At 40.5% G+C, this 17,575-nt stretch overlaps 2 protein-coding genes across 3 annotated transcripts in view; both read right to left on the minus strand.

The window, feature by feature from the left end:
* The window catches only part of NR3C2 (nuclear receptor subfamily 3, group C, member 2), a 477,644-nt gene that overhangs the window by 31,417 nt on the left and 428,652 nt on the right, over window positions 1-17,575 (minus strand). For both annotated transcript variants that reach the window (XM_006870871.1, XM_006870870.1), the window contains one exon: window positions 14,204-14,361. In XM_006870871.1, coding sequence (XP_006870933.1) covers window positions 14,204-14,361 — 158 coding nt within the window. The remainder of the gene's footprint in view (window positions 1-14,203; window positions 14,362-17,575) is intronic.
* On the minus strand, window positions 3,260-3,556 carry LOC102829633 (prothymosin alpha-like). Its single transcript, XM_006870869.1, has one exon. The coding sequence runs from the start codon at window positions 3,554-3,556 to the stop codon at window positions 3,260-3,262; it is 297 nt and encodes a 98-aa protein (XP_006870931.1).

Genomic DNA, 17,575 nt, shown 5'->3' on the forward strand with positions numbered 1-17,575 from the left:
AATTACCACAGCCAGGATGCAAAAGCACCCACTAATTAAATGAGCAATGGGAATCTCAAAATAATTTGTTAATAGTCTTGGCTGCTTGCAGCAATCTCTCTTCTGTTAGTTATTGTATCAGTGAAACTTCACGCCCTTTTCATGTAAAGAATGAAGTCTCCCCGCACGCACGTGTAGACTTTACTGTACCGGCAGATGTGCTGCTCCTCAGATCTCCAGCCTCTCCTCCCTCCCCACAGAGGGGAAATCTTGGCTCCCAGAGCCTGGCTGTGGAAGAGCCACTTCAGTTGACAAGCACTGCCTTTGGAACCACAGGAAGCAATTATTCAGCAATAAGATCCTCAGAGTGTTTCCTTTTGTCATGCAGAAAACAGCCTCTGAGTGACACCAAAGGCTGCCCAGCCCAGGGGTAGGTTCTTAGCTCTTATCGGCAGTAAATGATCACATGCAGCAACAAAAGCCCTTGGAACCAAAGCCAGCAAGCTCAGCACCACTGACATTGAGGCCCATTTAAATTTTTGTTTTGGGAACTGCTAAACGTGCATGACATTTTTATGAAAAAGTCGGATCACCGCATCCAAGATGTAACCCAGCACCTCTGGAAAACAGTGCATTCCAAAAGATGCCAGGGAAGATCCAAATGGAGCGTGGAGAGTCGGCGAGCAGTGCAGCTGTTTGCAATGTTCCTAGGTGCTAGTTTTCTCATCTCCAAAGATGTGACCCAGCTGCTATCAATCTGCACCACCCTCATCATCACAATGGTGGTGTTGTGAGTACTAGACAGAGGCTAGAGATTTCCAGCTGCCACTAAGTTACCTATTGTCTCTCTGAGAGGGTTTCTTCTGAACAGGAAGAGGTAGAAACATTGACTGCCTCTTCCCCGCCAATGCTAATCAGTACTAAATGGGACCAATTTTCCCCACCCAGGAGACAAGCTAGAATGCTAATCAGGTTACTGAGCTGCTACTGAAGTACCCGTGCAAGGACGAAACCAATGTGTCATCAACAAATGAAGAACGAATGAACACATGTGCTCCCAAAGGTGGCTGCTTCTGCCTCTCACACCAAGCTCTAATCATCTCTCTAGAAGCGAAACTATTTAAACGTAATTTATTTTGTGTCCTCTGTGAGATAAGTGTTGGACTGTGAACAATAAGGTCACTGGTTCAAAGTCACCAAGCTGCGTCATGAGAGAAAGAGGAAGCTGTCAGCACCCATAAAGATTTAGCTTCAGAAATCCTAGATAGGGTCCCTATGAGTTGGAATCAACTTGGTGGCAGTGGGTTTCTTTATTTATTTTGGTAGCTCTGTCAATTCTGTTAGGCACACAGTACATATTTACTGTTTGTTGTTGTTCTTATTAAGTGCCACTGAGTCAATTCCGACTCATTCTGACTCTGTATAGCGCTTCCATAGAGAAGCTGGTGGGTTTCAACTGCTGTCTTTGAACTTCAAACCAACCTTTCAGTCCAGTGCTTATCCTACAGCACCACACTAGGACTAACATATAAAATGATAACTGTGTGACCCTGAAACTGTTATTTACTAGAATAGAATTTTACCTCAATTTGTTGCTAGGTGCCACTGAGTGAGTTCCGACTCCTAGGGACCTCATTCACATCAGAATGAAACACTGCCTGGTCATGTGCCACCCTCAAAACTACTGCTATGCTTGAGTCCATTGATGCTGCCACTGTGTCATTCCATCTCATTAGGTATCTTCCTCTTTTTCACTGACTTTTTGCACTTTACCAAGCATGATGTCCTTCCTTCAGGGACTGGTCCCTTCTGGTAACATATCTATGAGAGATGTAATTTTGCCATCCTGGCTTCTAAGGAGCATTCTGGGAGTGTTTATTTCAACAAAGATTTGTTTGTTCTTCTGGTACTCCCTGGTTCTTGTAGTATTCTTCTCCAACAACCAAACTCAAATGCATCAATTCTTCTACAGTCTTTCTTATTCACTGTCTAACTTACACATGCATATGTTGTTGTTGTTGTTGTTAAGTGCCGTCGAATTGGTTCCGACCCATAGCGACCCTGTACAGGGTTTCCGAGGGTGTAAATCCTTACGGGAGTAGAAAGTCTCATCTTTCTCCCGCGGAGCGGCTGGTAGTTTCAAACCGCTGACCTTAAGGTTCGCAGCCCGATTCATAACCACTACGCTACCAGAGCTGGTTACTGAAAATACCATGGCTTGGGTCAGGTATTGGGTCAAACTGAACATCTTTGCTCTTGAACACTTTTAAGAGGTTTTGTGCAGCAGATTTGCCTAATGCAATACATCATTTGATTTCCTGACTACTGTTTCCATGAACATTAATAGTGGATGCGAGCAAAATGAAGTCTTTGACAACTTCAATCTTTTCTCCATTTATCATGGTGTTATTTATTGGTCCAGCGGTGAGGATGTTTGTTTTCTTTTATATTGAAGTGCAACCCATACTGAAGGCTGTGGCTTCTGATCTTCATCACTAAGTAGTTTAAGCCCTCTTAGCTTTCAGCAAGCAAGATTGTAACTTTTGCATATCACATGTTGCTAATGAGTCTTCTTCTGATCTTTTTGTTGTTGTTGTTGTTGTTGTTAGATCAACTCAGCAAAATAAAATTCTGGTTTATTGTTGGACAATATTGTTTCACACATACATCAAACAGGCCAAAAAATAAATAAATAAATAAACAGCAACTTCATAGACAAAAAAAAAAAAAAGAAAAGAAACTTAATCTTTGGCCTTTTTAACCATCTCATACAAACCAACTACTTATAGTACAGCTAAGTACATACACAAAGTTACTGGAATGCTCGGAATAAGACTGTAATTTTTGTTTTTGTTTTTGTTTTTGCTTTTTTTACAAGGCTTTTTTTCCTCCTTTGAGATTATAATGAGCATGGTCACACCACAAGTAAAGTCAGAATTAGGACAGAGAATGCTCCAAAGGCTGGTTTGGTCATCCGAGATCATTAAAAATGGCTGACCCCTAACAATATATACAAAAATACAAAATGTAAATAAAAAATACAAACAAATTTCCCTTTTTAAAGTATTTTCAAGAAAAAAGCAGTGCCTTGGAACTTTTTTTTTTTTCCCCTGCTGCAAATTCACGTTGTGGTTTTGGTTGGGTGGTAGTGAGCGCGTGTTATCTGCGGGTGGCGCTGCCCAAAGTGGATGGGTGGGACACTCTACTCGAAGGTGACCATGTTTAGATTCTGACACGGTCATGGTGGCCTTTTAAAATGTAACTATTCCTTTTTTGCTGTCTAGTCATCCTCGTCTGTCTTCTGCTCCTTGGTGTCAACATCATCATCTTCAGCTGTCCGTTTGCCCATAACTGTCTCAGCCTCCTCATCTTCATCTCCATCTTCTTTCACACCATCACCTTCTTCCTTTTCCTCCTTCCCACCTTCTTCCTCTACCACATTGTCAGCCTCCTGTTCCCCTTTCTCCTCATTAGCGGGTGTGTCTCTCCCATTTTTTGTTTCCTCCACAACCTCCTTCTTCTCCTTTAAGTCCTTGGTGGTGATCTCAGAGTTGGTGTCCACAGCCACATCTGACATGATGGGGCTGATCCAGAGGATGACAAAGGGAGTGAGAGTTTGGGGACTCTGGTGAGAGAGCTGCCTGAGTCCAGAATCCGCAGTGGCTGAGGAGGAGGAGTGTGGTGGAGGTGGCTGCGGGGAGCAGGAAGTGGGACCCGGGAACAATGCAAAGATAGCTTTTCAGAGCAGCCAGTGCTCTTCCTCCAATCTTGATATCATGTTCTTTTCATATAATCCATCCAGCTTCTCAGATTATTTGCTCAGCATACAGATTGAAAAAGTATGGTGAAAGAATACCGCCTTGGTGCACACCTTTCCTAATTTTAAACCATTCCATGTTCTCTTGTTCCGTTAGAATATCTGCCTCTTGGTCTATGTTCAGGGTCCTCATAAGAATTAAGTGCTCTGGAAGAATCGTTCTCTACAACATTGTCCATAGCTTGTCATGATCCACACAGTTGCAAGCTATGCTTAGTGCAAGCACAGCTTTTAGCAAAGATTCTCTTGTGGTATCGTAACTTAACTTGATATAGCTTTCCTACCCAAAGACTTTCTAATTCCCACCAGGTGATTGGGTTTGTTGTTGTTGTTAAGTGCCATCGCATCAGTTCCGATCCATAGCGACCCTGTATAGGGTTCCCGAGGAGTGACTGGTGAGCTTGAACCGCCGACCCTGCAGTTCCAACAGCTTTGTAGTCTGGCACACTAGTGCCACACCAGGACTCCAGGTGATTGGGTGATTGGGTAGGACAATGCAAATAAGATGTACAGGATTCTAATGCTGGGATTGGTTCATTTTGCCATCCAATTAGGTTTAAAAGGAGTCACCTCAGAAGCAGTAACAGATGATCCCAAGACCATCATGAATGAAGAGTATTGAGTGGAGAGTGAGATCCCTACCAAGAAAAAACGGTGATAGCAGAGACCAGCAAAGGTAGTAAGAGAGAGCATCTGAGGTCTCTAGGACCATGAAATTGAGTAAAGCTGAGTGTCTACAGACAGGAGGCTGGCTTGGAGAATGTGCCCTTTGGCTAAAAGAACTTTGTAACATTTGCCAGAGCAAGGCAGAGGCCAAAGATTCACATGGGTGAGAGGCTGCATACAAGAGTGAGACATGCCTACAGTACAGCAGAGAAGAGGCATTCCTAACTGGAGAACTGCCTCATCCTTCATTATTTTTTGATACTGAATCGTATCCTGTGCATTTCCTCAATGAAATCCCAAGACCACGAGTATTGTTATGAGTTCTGTGTGGTCGCTGCAATGGATTACTGATGCCATATGTGAAGCAGAGAGTGCTGTGGGAAGGAGGGGTGGTGTCAGAATAGGGCAAATAAGATTATAGGGTTGGGGGCATGCCTGACCTCTACTTCAAAGGAATCAGCTTTCGGCTGACAATGAGTTAAATTGGTTCTCCTTCCAATGTGTAGATTCTGAGAAAGTCAAATTAGCTTCCACATGTTTTTTGGATATTCTGACATCAGCAATGATATCCCTCATTCCATGTTCTCTTCTGAATCCAGCTTGAACTTCTGGCAGTTCCCTGCCAATTTACTGTTGCAGCCATTTTTGAATTATCTTTAGCAAAATTTTATTTGCATATGATGTTAATGACATTGTCCGAAGATATCCACATCTCACTGAGCCACACCTCTCTTTGGAATGGGCACAAATATGGATTTTCTCCCAGTTGACCAGGTAGCTGCCTTACAAATCCCCTGGCATAGATGAGTGAGTGCCTCCAGTGTTGTAACAGCTTGTTGAAAGATTTCAGTTTGTATTCCAGTAATTCCCAGAGTCTTGTTCTTTGCCAATGCCAAATGAACATGAACCATTTCATTTTTGTACAGTGACTCTGTGTATTCCTTCCATCTTCTTTTGCTGCTTTCTGTATCACTTAATATTTAGCCCATAGAATCCTTCAATATTTAAAGTTGAGGCTTGATTTTTTTCTCTTCAGTTCTCTCAGTTTGGGAAATACTGAGTGTGTCCTCCCTTTTGCTTTTCTAACTCCAGGTCTTTTTGCAAAGTTCATTGTAATACTTGGCTACGTATTTTCAGGCTGCCCTTTGAGATTTTCTGTTCGGCTCTTTAACCTCCTCATTTCTCACATTTGCCTCAGCATTTCTACACTGAAGAGCAAGTTTCAGTGTCTCTTCTGGCATCCATTTTGGTCATTTCCTTCTTTCTTGTCTTCTTAATGACCTTTGGCTTTCTTCCTGTATGATGTTCTTGATGTCATCCCACAACTCTTCTGGTCCTTGTTCTTTAGTATTTATTGCATCAAATCTTGTTCTTCAGATGATCCTAAATTCAGGTGGGGTATGTTCAAGCTAAAATTTTTGTTCTGTTGGACTTGTTTTAATTTTCTTCAGCTTCAGCCTGAACTTGCTTATGAGCAATTGATGGTCTATTCCACAGTTTACTCCTGGCTTGTATTTGATGATAATCAGCTTTTCCACCATTTCTTCCAACAAGATGTAGTTAATTTGATTTCTGTGTACTCCATCTAGTGAGGTCCACGTATATAGTGGTTTTCTACATTTTTTAAAAAGGCATTTGCAGTGAATAAGGCATTGGTCTTGCAAAATTTTCTCATGAGATCTCTAGCATCGTTTCTATCACCAAGGCCATATTTTCCAACAACCGATCCTTCCTCTTTATTTCCAATGTTGCATTCCAATCGCCAGTAATTATCAGTACATCTTGATTGCATGTTTGATCAATTTTCAGACAGAAGAAGATGGTAGAATTCTTCAATCTTGTCATCACTGGCTTTAGTGGTTGGTGCACAAATTTGAATAACAGTGTTATTAACTCATCTTCCTTATAGGTATAAGGATATTATCCTATCCAGACAGCATTATACTTTAAGATAGGCCTGGAAATATTCTTTTTGATGGTGAATGTGATATCATTCCTCTTCAATTTGTTATTTCTGGCATAGTAAACCAAGTGATTTGTCAGATTCAAAATGGCCAATACCAGCTCATTTCAGCTCACTAATGCTTAGGCTATCTATCTTTATGCATTCCATTTCTTTTTGACAACTTCCAGATTCCCTAGATTCATAGTTTATACATTCCATATTCTGATTATTAATGGACGTTTACAGCAGCTTTTTCCCATTTTTATTGTGCCTCATCAGCAAATGAAGGTCCTGAAAGCTTTATTCCTTTCATGTCATCATCTCTACAAGGAGGCAGCTCTTTCCCAGTCACATTTTGAGTGCCTTCCAACCTGAGGAGCTCATCTTCCAGCACTGTATCTGACACTATTCTGCTGCTCCTCACCATGTTTCAATATTCAATATTCTGGTGCTATCTGACAGTGTCCCACTGCTACCTGTCAAGTTTTCAGTAATTAAACATTCAGAAAAAGTCCACCCCTTCTTCTTCCTAGTCTCTCTTAGTCTGGAGGCTCAGCTGAAATCTATCCACCATGGATATACCCTGCTGGTATTTAAAATATGGGTGGCGTAGCTTCTAGCATCATGAGCAACATGCAACCTAGCACAGGACAAACTGACAGATGAGTGGTGGTTCACATCACTAGAAACTACTACCACTGCCATTGAATACTGACTAAGTGTTCTAATGATCATCACACTCAAACAGTCCTTCAGCTCTTCCAATGAATAAAGTCCCCAATAAGCTCATTAGCAATATGTTCCTTACAGTGTTGTTGTTGCTGTTGCTATTAAGTGCCATCCAGTCGATTCTGACTCCTAGCGACCCTGCATAGGGTTTCCAAGGAGTGGCTGGTGAGTTTGAACCACCAGACGCTTATCCTACCACATCACACCAGGACTGCCTGTTGCTTATACTAACATGAAATTGTCACTCCTAGTAGGCTCTATGGGAGTCCTGGTATGGCGCTGTGGGTTAACGCGTCAGACCGCAAAGCCATTTGAGCTGCGAGGTCAGCATTTCAAGCTCACCAGCTGCTCCTCGGAAACCCTACACAGGATTGCCATGGGTCAGAACCAACTCAACAGCACTTAACAACAACAACAACAACAACAACAGCAGGCTCTATAGGATAAACACTGGACTGCTGCCCTCAAGGCTGGTGGTTCAAACACACCAGCAGCTCCTCTTGAGCTCTATACAGGGTCACTATGAGTTGGAACTGGCTCCAAAGCACTTCATAACAACAGTAATAGTTAGCAAATGACTATTGGCTTTGCTCCTCACAGAAGAACAAGGCATCTATATCTGTTGTACATATAACACCCACCCAAGCATTTACAAGGCAAAAGTACTTTTGACTACCAGGACCAGGACCACAGCTGCTCCTTTTGAAAGTTTTCTCTAGGAAAAGATTGATGTTCAGAGAGCTTGTTGTTGTTGTTGTTGTTATTAGATGCCATCGAGTCGTTGACTGATTCAAATACTTAACTGCCAGCCTGTTCCTTTCACTCACCTTGCCTTGGCATCTTTCTGCCAACACATATGTGCTCCTGAAAGAAAGCCTCTCTCTGTGTGTACATGTGTGCTGGGAGCAGGCACAAGACGCACACCGCTATGTAAAGGGAAATTTGATTTGTACTCAATGGATTCTTATTTGTGTGACCCTCAGGAACCAATCCTTTTTTTCCCCATGAGGTGGCCAGAACTAGACTCTGAGTACAGAATCGGTGCATTGGGTAGCTCTTTGTTCTCTTGAAGAAAACACCACAAATGTTGATTCACTAATTTACTCTACTGAAAAAGCTGTAGGCAGTCTCAAGTCTGAGTAAGCGTGAGTGTTAGAAAGGCCCCTCCAGACTTACAATGCATTTTTTAATGTTCTGTCTGGAATAGGAATATAAATAGGACATTAAAGATGTTGCTGCTGTTAGACCACTTTTAAGATCAAACATATTTTTGATAGTTTAGAATAAATACGTTAGAATTAAAACACCACACAAAAGAGTTTTCCTTTTCTGAGCAAGATGACAATAACAGGTATTGAATTTACCCTTCGACCTGGAACAGTCAAATGCATTCAGAAAAACACATGGAAACATGGTTTTCAGGATACTGGATATCAATCAATGTAGGACAATAACTTTGGAAATTAGAAATAAACAAGGTTAGCACAAGGACTGCCCGAGAAGACTATTTTGAAGGGGTTTCTAGGAGACAGTACAGGGAAGGGAGTCAGGTAAAACTAGTGAATTCCCAGATCTGGGAGACACTGTTGAGAAATGAAAAATCACTATAAAGGATATGCATTGGACTGCTAACAGCAAGACTGGCAGCTCAAACCCAACAGACACTCCTGAGAAACTGTCAGGTTATTGTACTGTGGTGTCTCACATGTTGTTGTGATGCTGGAAGCTTTGCTGCTAGCATTTTGAATGCCAGCTGAGCATCCAGACTTCGACAGACTAGGATGAGGGAGAGGCAGACTACTTCTAAATGGCTTACCCACTGAAACCCTTTTAAATGGCAACAGAACATTGTGAAAATGAATTCCTCAGGTTGGATGGCACTCAAAATATGACTAGGAAGAGCTGCCTACTCAAACTAGAGTTGACCGTGATGACAGGGTTGGAGTAATGCTTTCGGGACCTTTAGTTGCTGAAGGGGCACAAGTAGAAATGAGGAGAAACAGCAGCAAACATCCATTAATAATTGGAAGACATAATGCAAAAAGTATGAATCTAGGAAAATTGAAAGGTGGCAAAATAAAATGGAAGGCATAAAGATCAACATCTTAGGCAATAGTGAGCTGAACAGTTTTGGCCATTTTAAATCTGACGATCATATGACTTACTCCAACGGGAAAGACAAATTCAAGATGAATGGTGTTGCATTAATCATCAAAAAGAACATTTCAAGATCTATCTTGAAGCATAATGCTGTTTGTAATAAGCTAATATCCATAAACTTATGAGGAAAACCACGTAATACCATTATTATTCAAATTTATAAACCAATCACTAAATACAGTGATGATGAAATTAAAGAATTCGATCAACGTCTTCTATCTGAAATTGATCAAACATACAATTCAGATGTACTGATAATTACATTAAATTATTGACTGCAAAGATTAGAAACAAAGAGGGTGGGGATCAGCAGTTGGGAAATATGATCTTGGTGATAAAAAGGATGCAGGAGATCACATGATAGAACTTTGCAAGACCAAGGACTTTATTCATTGCAAATACCTTTTTAAAATGGCATAAAAGATGACTATACACATGATGGAATACGAAGAAGTCAAACAGCCTACATCACTGGAAAGAGACCATGTAAACGCTCCTTATCATCAGCCAAAACAAGGTCGGGGCAGACTGTGGAACAGACCAAGAATTGCTCATATGCAAGTTCAGAATGAAGCTGAAGAGAATTAAAACAAGACCAAAAGGGCTAAAATATGACCCTAAACATATCCCACCTGAATTTAGAGACCACCTCAAGAACAGATTTGATACATTAGACACTAATGACTGAAAACCAGAATTGTGGAATGACACCAAGAACATGTTACAGGAAGAAAGCAAAATGTTATTAAAAAGACAAGACAGATGTAAAAGACCAAGATGGATGTCAGAAAAGAGTCTGAAACTTGCTCTTCAGCATAGAGATACTAAAGTGAATGGAAGAAATGTGGAGGTAAAAGAGTTGAACAGACAATTTCAAAGGACACCTCAAGAAGACGAAGTCAACTATTATAATGAAATATGCAAAGATCTGACTTAGAAAACCAATTGGGAAGAACATGCTCAGCGTTTCTCAAGCTGAAAGAACTGAAGAAAAAATGCAAGCCTCGACTTTCAATACTGAAGGGTTCTATGGGTTAAATATTAAATGATGCAGAAAATATCAAAAGAGAATGGAAAGAATACACAGTCGCTTCACCAAAATCAAACAGTTGATGTTCAACCATTTCTTGAGACAGCATACAATCAGGAGGCAGTGATACTGCCAAGAATTCCAACATGCACTGATGGCACTAGGAAAGAACAAGCCTCTGGGAATTGATGGAATAAAAACTAAAATCTTTCAATAAACGGATGCAACACTGGAGGCAATTCACTCATCTATGCCAAGAAATTTGGAAGACAGCTACTTGGCCAACTGATTGAACGAGATTCACATTTGTGCCCATTCCAAAGAGAGGTGATCCAGTGGAATCCAGAAATCATCCAACAATATCATTAATATCACATGCAAATAAACATTTTCTGAATATAATTTTAAAAACAGCTGCAACCGTACATTGATAGGAAACTGTCAGAGGTTCAAGCTGGATTCAGACGAGGATGCAGAACTAGGGATATCATTGCTGATGGCAGAAGGATCTTGGCTGAATTCAGGGAATACCAGGAAAGATGCTTACTTGTGCTTCATTTATTATGCAAAGGCTTTTAGCTGTGAGGATTGTGACACTCTATGGATAAGACTGCGAAGAATGGGTATTCCAGAACACTTAAATTGTCCTCATGAGGAACATGTACATAGACTAAGAGGCAGTTGTTTGAACAGAACAAAGGGATACTGAATGGTTTACAATCAGAAAAGGTATGTGCCAGAGTTGTTTTCTTTCACCAGATTTATTCAATCTGTATGCTGAGCAAATAATCCAAGTCACTGAAGAGTCAGTTCCAACTCATAGCAACCCTGAACAGGGTTTTCAGGGAACAGCTGGTGGATTTGAACTGCTGATCTTGTGGTTCCCAGTTCAGTGCTGACACTCCAGTGCTACACCAGAAATCCAAAATAATCTGAGAAGCTAGGCTATTTGAAGAAAAAGCATGGCATCAGAATTGAAGGAAGACACAATAACAACCTGTGAAAGTCTATGGTATAACCTTCCTTGCTTGCTGAAAACGCAAAGGGCTTAAAATACTAATGAAGATCAAAGACCACAGCTGTCAGTACAGGGTGAAATTTAATGCAAAGAAAAAAAAAAAAGCCTCACAACAGGAACAAAAAATAGTATCACGATAAATGGAGAAAAGGATGAAATTGTTGAAGACTTCATTTGGTTGGATCCACTACTGACCCTCACAGAAGCAACAGCCAAGAAATGATCAACATATTGTATTATGCAAGTTTGTTGCCCAAGACCTCTTTAAAATGTTCAATAGCAAAGATGTCAACTTGAGGACTAAGGTGCACCTGACCCAAGCCATGGCATTTTCAATAACCTCATATGCATGTGAAAGTTGGACAATGAATAAGGAAGACCATTTCAAGAACTGATGCATTTGAGTTATGGTGTTGGAGAAGAAGGTCAAAAAGTAGTATGGACTACCAAAAGAACAAAGAAATGTGTGTTGAAAGCAGTACAGACAGAATGCTCTTTAGAAGCCAGGATGGTGAGACTTTGTCTTTCATACATTGGACATATTATAAGGAAGGAGCAGGCCGTATAGGAGGGCATTATGCTTGATAAATTGGAGTATCAGTTAACAAGAAGGAGTAGCTATCCGCTCAATCATCACAATTATGAGGATGGTATAGGACCAGATAGTCTTTCATTCTGATGTGCACAGGGTCACTATGAGTCGTAAATGACGTGAGGGCAGTTAATAACAACAATAACAAAGTTCACCGGGAGTCCCAGCTGCTAGAAATGACTGCTCAGTTGCTATAGGTTCAGACCCATCCAGAAGTATCTTGGGAGAAAGAGTTGGAGATCTACTTTAGAAAGATCAGCCATTGACATCTCTAAGGAGCAAACTTCCATTCTGACACACATGCGTCGCCAGGAGTCGAAATTGACTTGAAGGTAACTCTTAAAAACTTTGCAAAACACAGTGCAAAGGGGGAGAAAAGTGTATGAATCCCAGAGAACTGTAGAGGGTTCCCCTAGAGGACTCAGCAGTTTCGACCAATCAGCACAAGTGTGAGGACACTACAGGCGGTCTGGATGGGAAGAACCAGAACACGGGGCTTATGCAGGGCTGGGAATAGTGCCTGTTTCCTCATCCAGACTGAAACAATTTTTAATTTACAGGGCACTGCGTAACTCAGGAAGGTCTTGCCTCGGTAGTGAAAAATAATTTATCCAAGACCAAGAATTACTTCAGACCTACTTAATAACAAACTCCAAACTTGAAAACATCAAAATGTTTTCAAATCATTTAACCTCATCACAGAAAAAACAACAACAAAAACTCAAGAATATTTGAAAAGAGTCCTTTTGTGGTACTACAGGATAAGTACTGGACTGCTAACCACAAGGTCTGTGGTTTAAAGCCACCAGCCACTCGTCAGAAACCCACCCCCTCCATGTTTCCAGTGGGCACATAGATTCTGAAAAGGCACATTTCTGGAAAAGCAAATTTTAAATCCTGCTGTTGGCCTCATTATCTGCCTTATCCCTTTGAAATGTATCACAAAATATATCACCATATACTTTTAAATCACAAGTACTCACTAATTCTGCTACTACACTTGTGCCTGTGTATACATTTGAACAAAAAGAGAGGTTCACCTAAGAACCACAAAACTACTTTTTGAGTCCTACTAAGGAAGGTTTCAACAAAATAAACAGAAGAAAATACATCAGCTATGCATTCTCCTGCAGATAATTTGCGGTTTCAACACAAGACATGAAGCCTTTGCTCTCATTTCCTGTATTTCCTTTAGCGTGAATCAGGGAGTGTCCTTGATTGTTTTCTCCAAACTCTTCTTTTTGTCATCATCTCTTATCTCTCAGACTTCCCATTTAACTCTTAAGCACTGATTTTCAGCAAAACTATCTATTACGAAATCGACCTTGCTATATTTTGACTCTTACATCAAGAATTCAGAGAAAGCGAAGGTCAAAGTATCATGTACAGGGTCTTCAGTGTAACACCCTGAAAAGTGAGAGTCCTTTATCAATTAACCTTGTCCATTAGCACCACACAGAGAGACCATTCCTCTGGCATACACAAACTTCTAAAGAACAGACCACCATATTTCACTAGTAATACTGTTAGTAATATTGGCCATCAAGTTTATGAACATTTCACTTTAACAACACAGAAATATTTGAAAAAAGCAATTCTTAACACAAATCATCTAGGCTGGACTTGAAAAGCAAATTTTATAAGAGAAAGTACGGAAACCTCACAAACATCAAAGACTACAGTTGTACCTAAAGCTGATTAAATTAGAAACAAGCAAAAAGATCATTTTTCCATATTTACACAAGACAGAAAAGGAGGCTCCTATGAAAAATAATGAATACAGGATTCAGAATTTGGCAAAGACTGAGATGATTTGAGCTGGCCCTACACCATTAACAATGTTTTTGAAAGATTGGGTTATTACATTAACAGTTAGAGAAGATGAACAGTACTTATGCAATGTGAAAACAAACATTTTTATTAACCAAACACTTCCTAAATTGCAAGCAAAAATTTGAAACCTGGTCGGACACCTGTAGCCAACGTGAAGGTCCTGGCTGGGGAATGGCTTCTCTCTGCAGTAGAGTTCTAGAATCCTGCTTGAAAGAGGAAGAACCAAATCTTTTGTTCTAAATGAAGTTTGTTCTCTTCTTCACACATTATCTGAGCAAAATTTCCTTATTGGTCAATTTTTAACTCTTGCTGCCTCCCTGCAAGGATAATTTCTCCCAATTTTCCCCCTGCCCTGGGAGCTCCTTATCTTGTTTGGTCACCAGTGAGTGGTTGCTTATCCTTCCTTTAAACTGGCACCAAGGGGCTATACTTACGTCATGCATGGAATCCAGAAGCTTGGTCAGTTGGTAGAACCTCTGCCAGCTCTGCCCAGAATTGTTGGGACACTTAGTTACCATCTTCCTTAGTTCCTTGATGTAATTTGTCCTCATTTCTTCAAATGCAGCCTGGCTTTTGAGGCCATCCTTTGGAACTGCGTTTAAGGGATACAGACACATAAATCCTTAGGATGGGAACCAGCTTTAGCATCTTAGCAATTAAATCACCTAGAATATTGCCAGGTGGTTGGGCTCACACTTTCAGATTGATACTGATACTTAATCTCAGTTAATTGCATTTATAAATGTGTGAGGTGACATATAATCTACTGTGTATGTGTACATATTCTACTATCTTTTCATTCCATTTTCCCACAATTTTTTTTAATCCCCCTCATATATACACACACACAGATACCAAATAATAACAGTAACTAAAATTTAGCATGTATATATCATTATACATTGGCTATATTATCTCACTTAACCCTGACATTAATCTTATGAACATAACCATTATATTATTATCATATTACAGGTGAGGAAACAGAAGACTGGAGGTTGAGTAACTTGCCCACAGACACAATAAATAAAAAGCAGCGAAGAGGTATACATGTAGGTCCATCTCTTTCCAAAGCCTGCCTGTTAATCACCAAACTATATTGCCTTATAGCCTGTCATCAAAATATTTTATGAGTCCTGGGGGCACTGTAGGATACACACTGGACTGCTTGCTAATCACAAGGTCAGCAGTTCAAACCCACCAGCTACTCCTAGGGAGAAAGATGAGGTTTTATGCTTTCATAAATATTCACAGCCTTGGAAACCCTATAGAGGGTTGCTATGAGTCAGAACTGACTGGACAGCAGCTAGCAACAGCAATAACTGCTAATATCTTAGGAAAATAACATGTGGTTTTCTTGACAAATGGAAGAGGCCATACCATAGACAATCTAATCTGGTGCTAGAATTAGAAAGCAAAAAAAAAAAAAAATTAAGTTTAAATATCAAAGGAACGCCTGTATAATGGGAGGGGAGTCCTGGTGTGGTACTATAGGCTAAACACTGGACTGCTAACTGCAAGGTCAATGGTTCAAACTCATCAGTTGCTTTTCAGACACCCTATACAGGGTTGCTATGAGTTGGAACCTATTCAGCAGCACCTAACAACTACTCCTACTAAGAGAAGTAGGAAGTTCAACACATAAAAGCATTGTTCATCCTCCTTGCAACATGTCACACGACTACCAGGGTAACTGTCATATGACCGCATCCTAGAATACACTCATGGTGGTCTATGGACTGGCTCCAGTATGTGATGGGGTTAACACCAAGAGAGGTTCTGCCAGTACGGCAAAACTGAAAACTTTCAAAGAGAATAAACCATGTTCTTGCTTCTCTTTGATAACATAGAACAGTAAGGATTATGTTTCCCTCTTACCTTTTATGTAGTGGCTAGCCTTTATATTTATAATGTTAAAGTGCCACTTTAACAAAAAAGGGTATTTGAGAATTCAGGACTTGGAGTCCTGATGTGGCACTGCGGGCTAATGCACCAGACTGCAAAGCTGTTTGAACAGCAAGGTTGGCAGTTCAAGCTCACCAGCTGCTTGGAAACCCTAGACAGGGTCAGTATGGGTTGGAACCGAACAACAACAAGCATATCAAGTACTTCTCGTGACCCGCTAAGACAAACCCTCTTTCCCAAGATACATTGAAAGCTCAGCTAGTGAGGAAAGAGTATGCCTTATGTTGTGGGAGGTGTAGGGCCAAGTGCAGGCTCAGGGATGTTGTTGTTAAGTGCCGTCGAATCGATTCAGACCCATAGCGACCCTGTATAGGGTTTCCAAGGAGCAGCTGGTGAGCTTCAACCACCGACCTTGCAGTTCAAATAGCTTTGTAGTCTGGCGCATTAACCCACAGCGCCACACTAGGACTCCCAGGCTCAGGGTATCTCCTACAAAAAAACCACCACCACCAACAACAACAAAAACCCTCTTTATATGTTTTTTGTTCACTACAAGCAATACTTATGTTTACCCTTTAAGACTGAGAAACAATATTACCTAAAACTTTATTTTTAGGAGTTGTTGCTAGTTGCTTTTGAATTGGTTCTGACTCATGGCAACGCCCTGCATGCAGAGTAGACCTGCACTGCATAGGGTATTCAGGGCTGTGATCTTTTATAAGTAGATGACCAGATTTATCTTCTGAGGTGCATCTGAATGGATTCCAGCCACCAACCTTTCAGCAATTAACATTTTCACCACCCAGGGTCAACTTGTGATATTAACATTCTGGGTTTAAAACTGCTCTTTCTCCTTTTAATTACAGGTCATATATGCTCATTTCTCATTGTAGGTTACCAAGCACTTTACAATGACTACCATTTTGAGTATTACATGTAACAGTGGAAGTCAGAAATGATCACTATTTCCAAATAGACCCTGTTATTGTCTGGAATACCCAGAGGTACTTTGGAAGTAAGTACTTCCAAAAAACGAGTTCTTGAAAACCCTTTGGGAACACAGCTCTAATCGACACACATGGGTTGCCATGACTCAGAATCACCCCTAAGGTGGTAGTGGCGGTCCTCTATAAAGATATGAATTATCTTGCAAATTAACATGTGATATTCTGTTAATTAATCTTTTCTTCATGAGTTTAATTGTTGAGACTTTTGCTATGTAAGAAGTACTGGATTGCAAACTACAAAGTCATCAGTTTGACTCTACCAGCCACTTGATGGAAGAAAGATGAGGCAAAGATTTAAAGCCTTGGAAACTTGGAAGGCACTTAATAACAACATTTTAGTAGGGTGGGGGTGGGGAATCCCTAATAGTCACTATACAAATTGCCTAGTAATCATCTTAGTTCCAAATACTTGACAGTCGCATTTAAAATGTGGTGCTGTAATCAGTGGATTATTAACCACAAAGTTGGTAGTCAAACCCATCAGCTGCTCCTCAGAAACCCTACATAGGGTCTCCATAAATTGGAATGGACTCTATGGCACTTAACAACAACACTATATAACAGATAACATTTTTGCTTTGAAACCAAATTCTTGTTATAAAATTATATACAACACAGGTTGATAAAAGCCAAGCTGCTATATATTGATGGTACAGAGTCACTTTCTACAAAAAAACTGAAAGTTGGCACATAGCAGCCTGTACTGCCCATCTACAGATGAACATGTTTCTTTATAAAAGTACATAAAGCAAATCTCCAGTTTTTATGTAGTTATATATATGCATGTTACCCTGTGTATTAAAAATTTCGTAACGTGTGGCCCTGTGGGTTAATGCGCCAGACTGCAAAGCCATTTGAACTACAAGGTCAGTGGTTCAAGCTCACCAGCCGCTC

This window comes from Chrysochloris asiatica, unplaced genomic scaffold (assembly GCF_000296735.1).
Source record: "Chrysochloris asiatica unplaced genomic scaffold, ChrAsi1.0 scaffold00155, whole genome shotgun sequence".
Lineage (NCBI taxonomy): Eukaryota > Metazoa > Chordata > Mammalia > Afrosoricida > Chrysochloridae > Chrysochloris > Chrysochloris asiatica.

What these genes read in the sequence shown, in the direction of transcription:
- LOC102829633 (XM_006870869.1), bottom strand. Translation starts at nt 3,556, where the DNA reads ATGTCAGATGTGGCTGTGGACACCAACTCTGAGATCACCACCAAGGAC.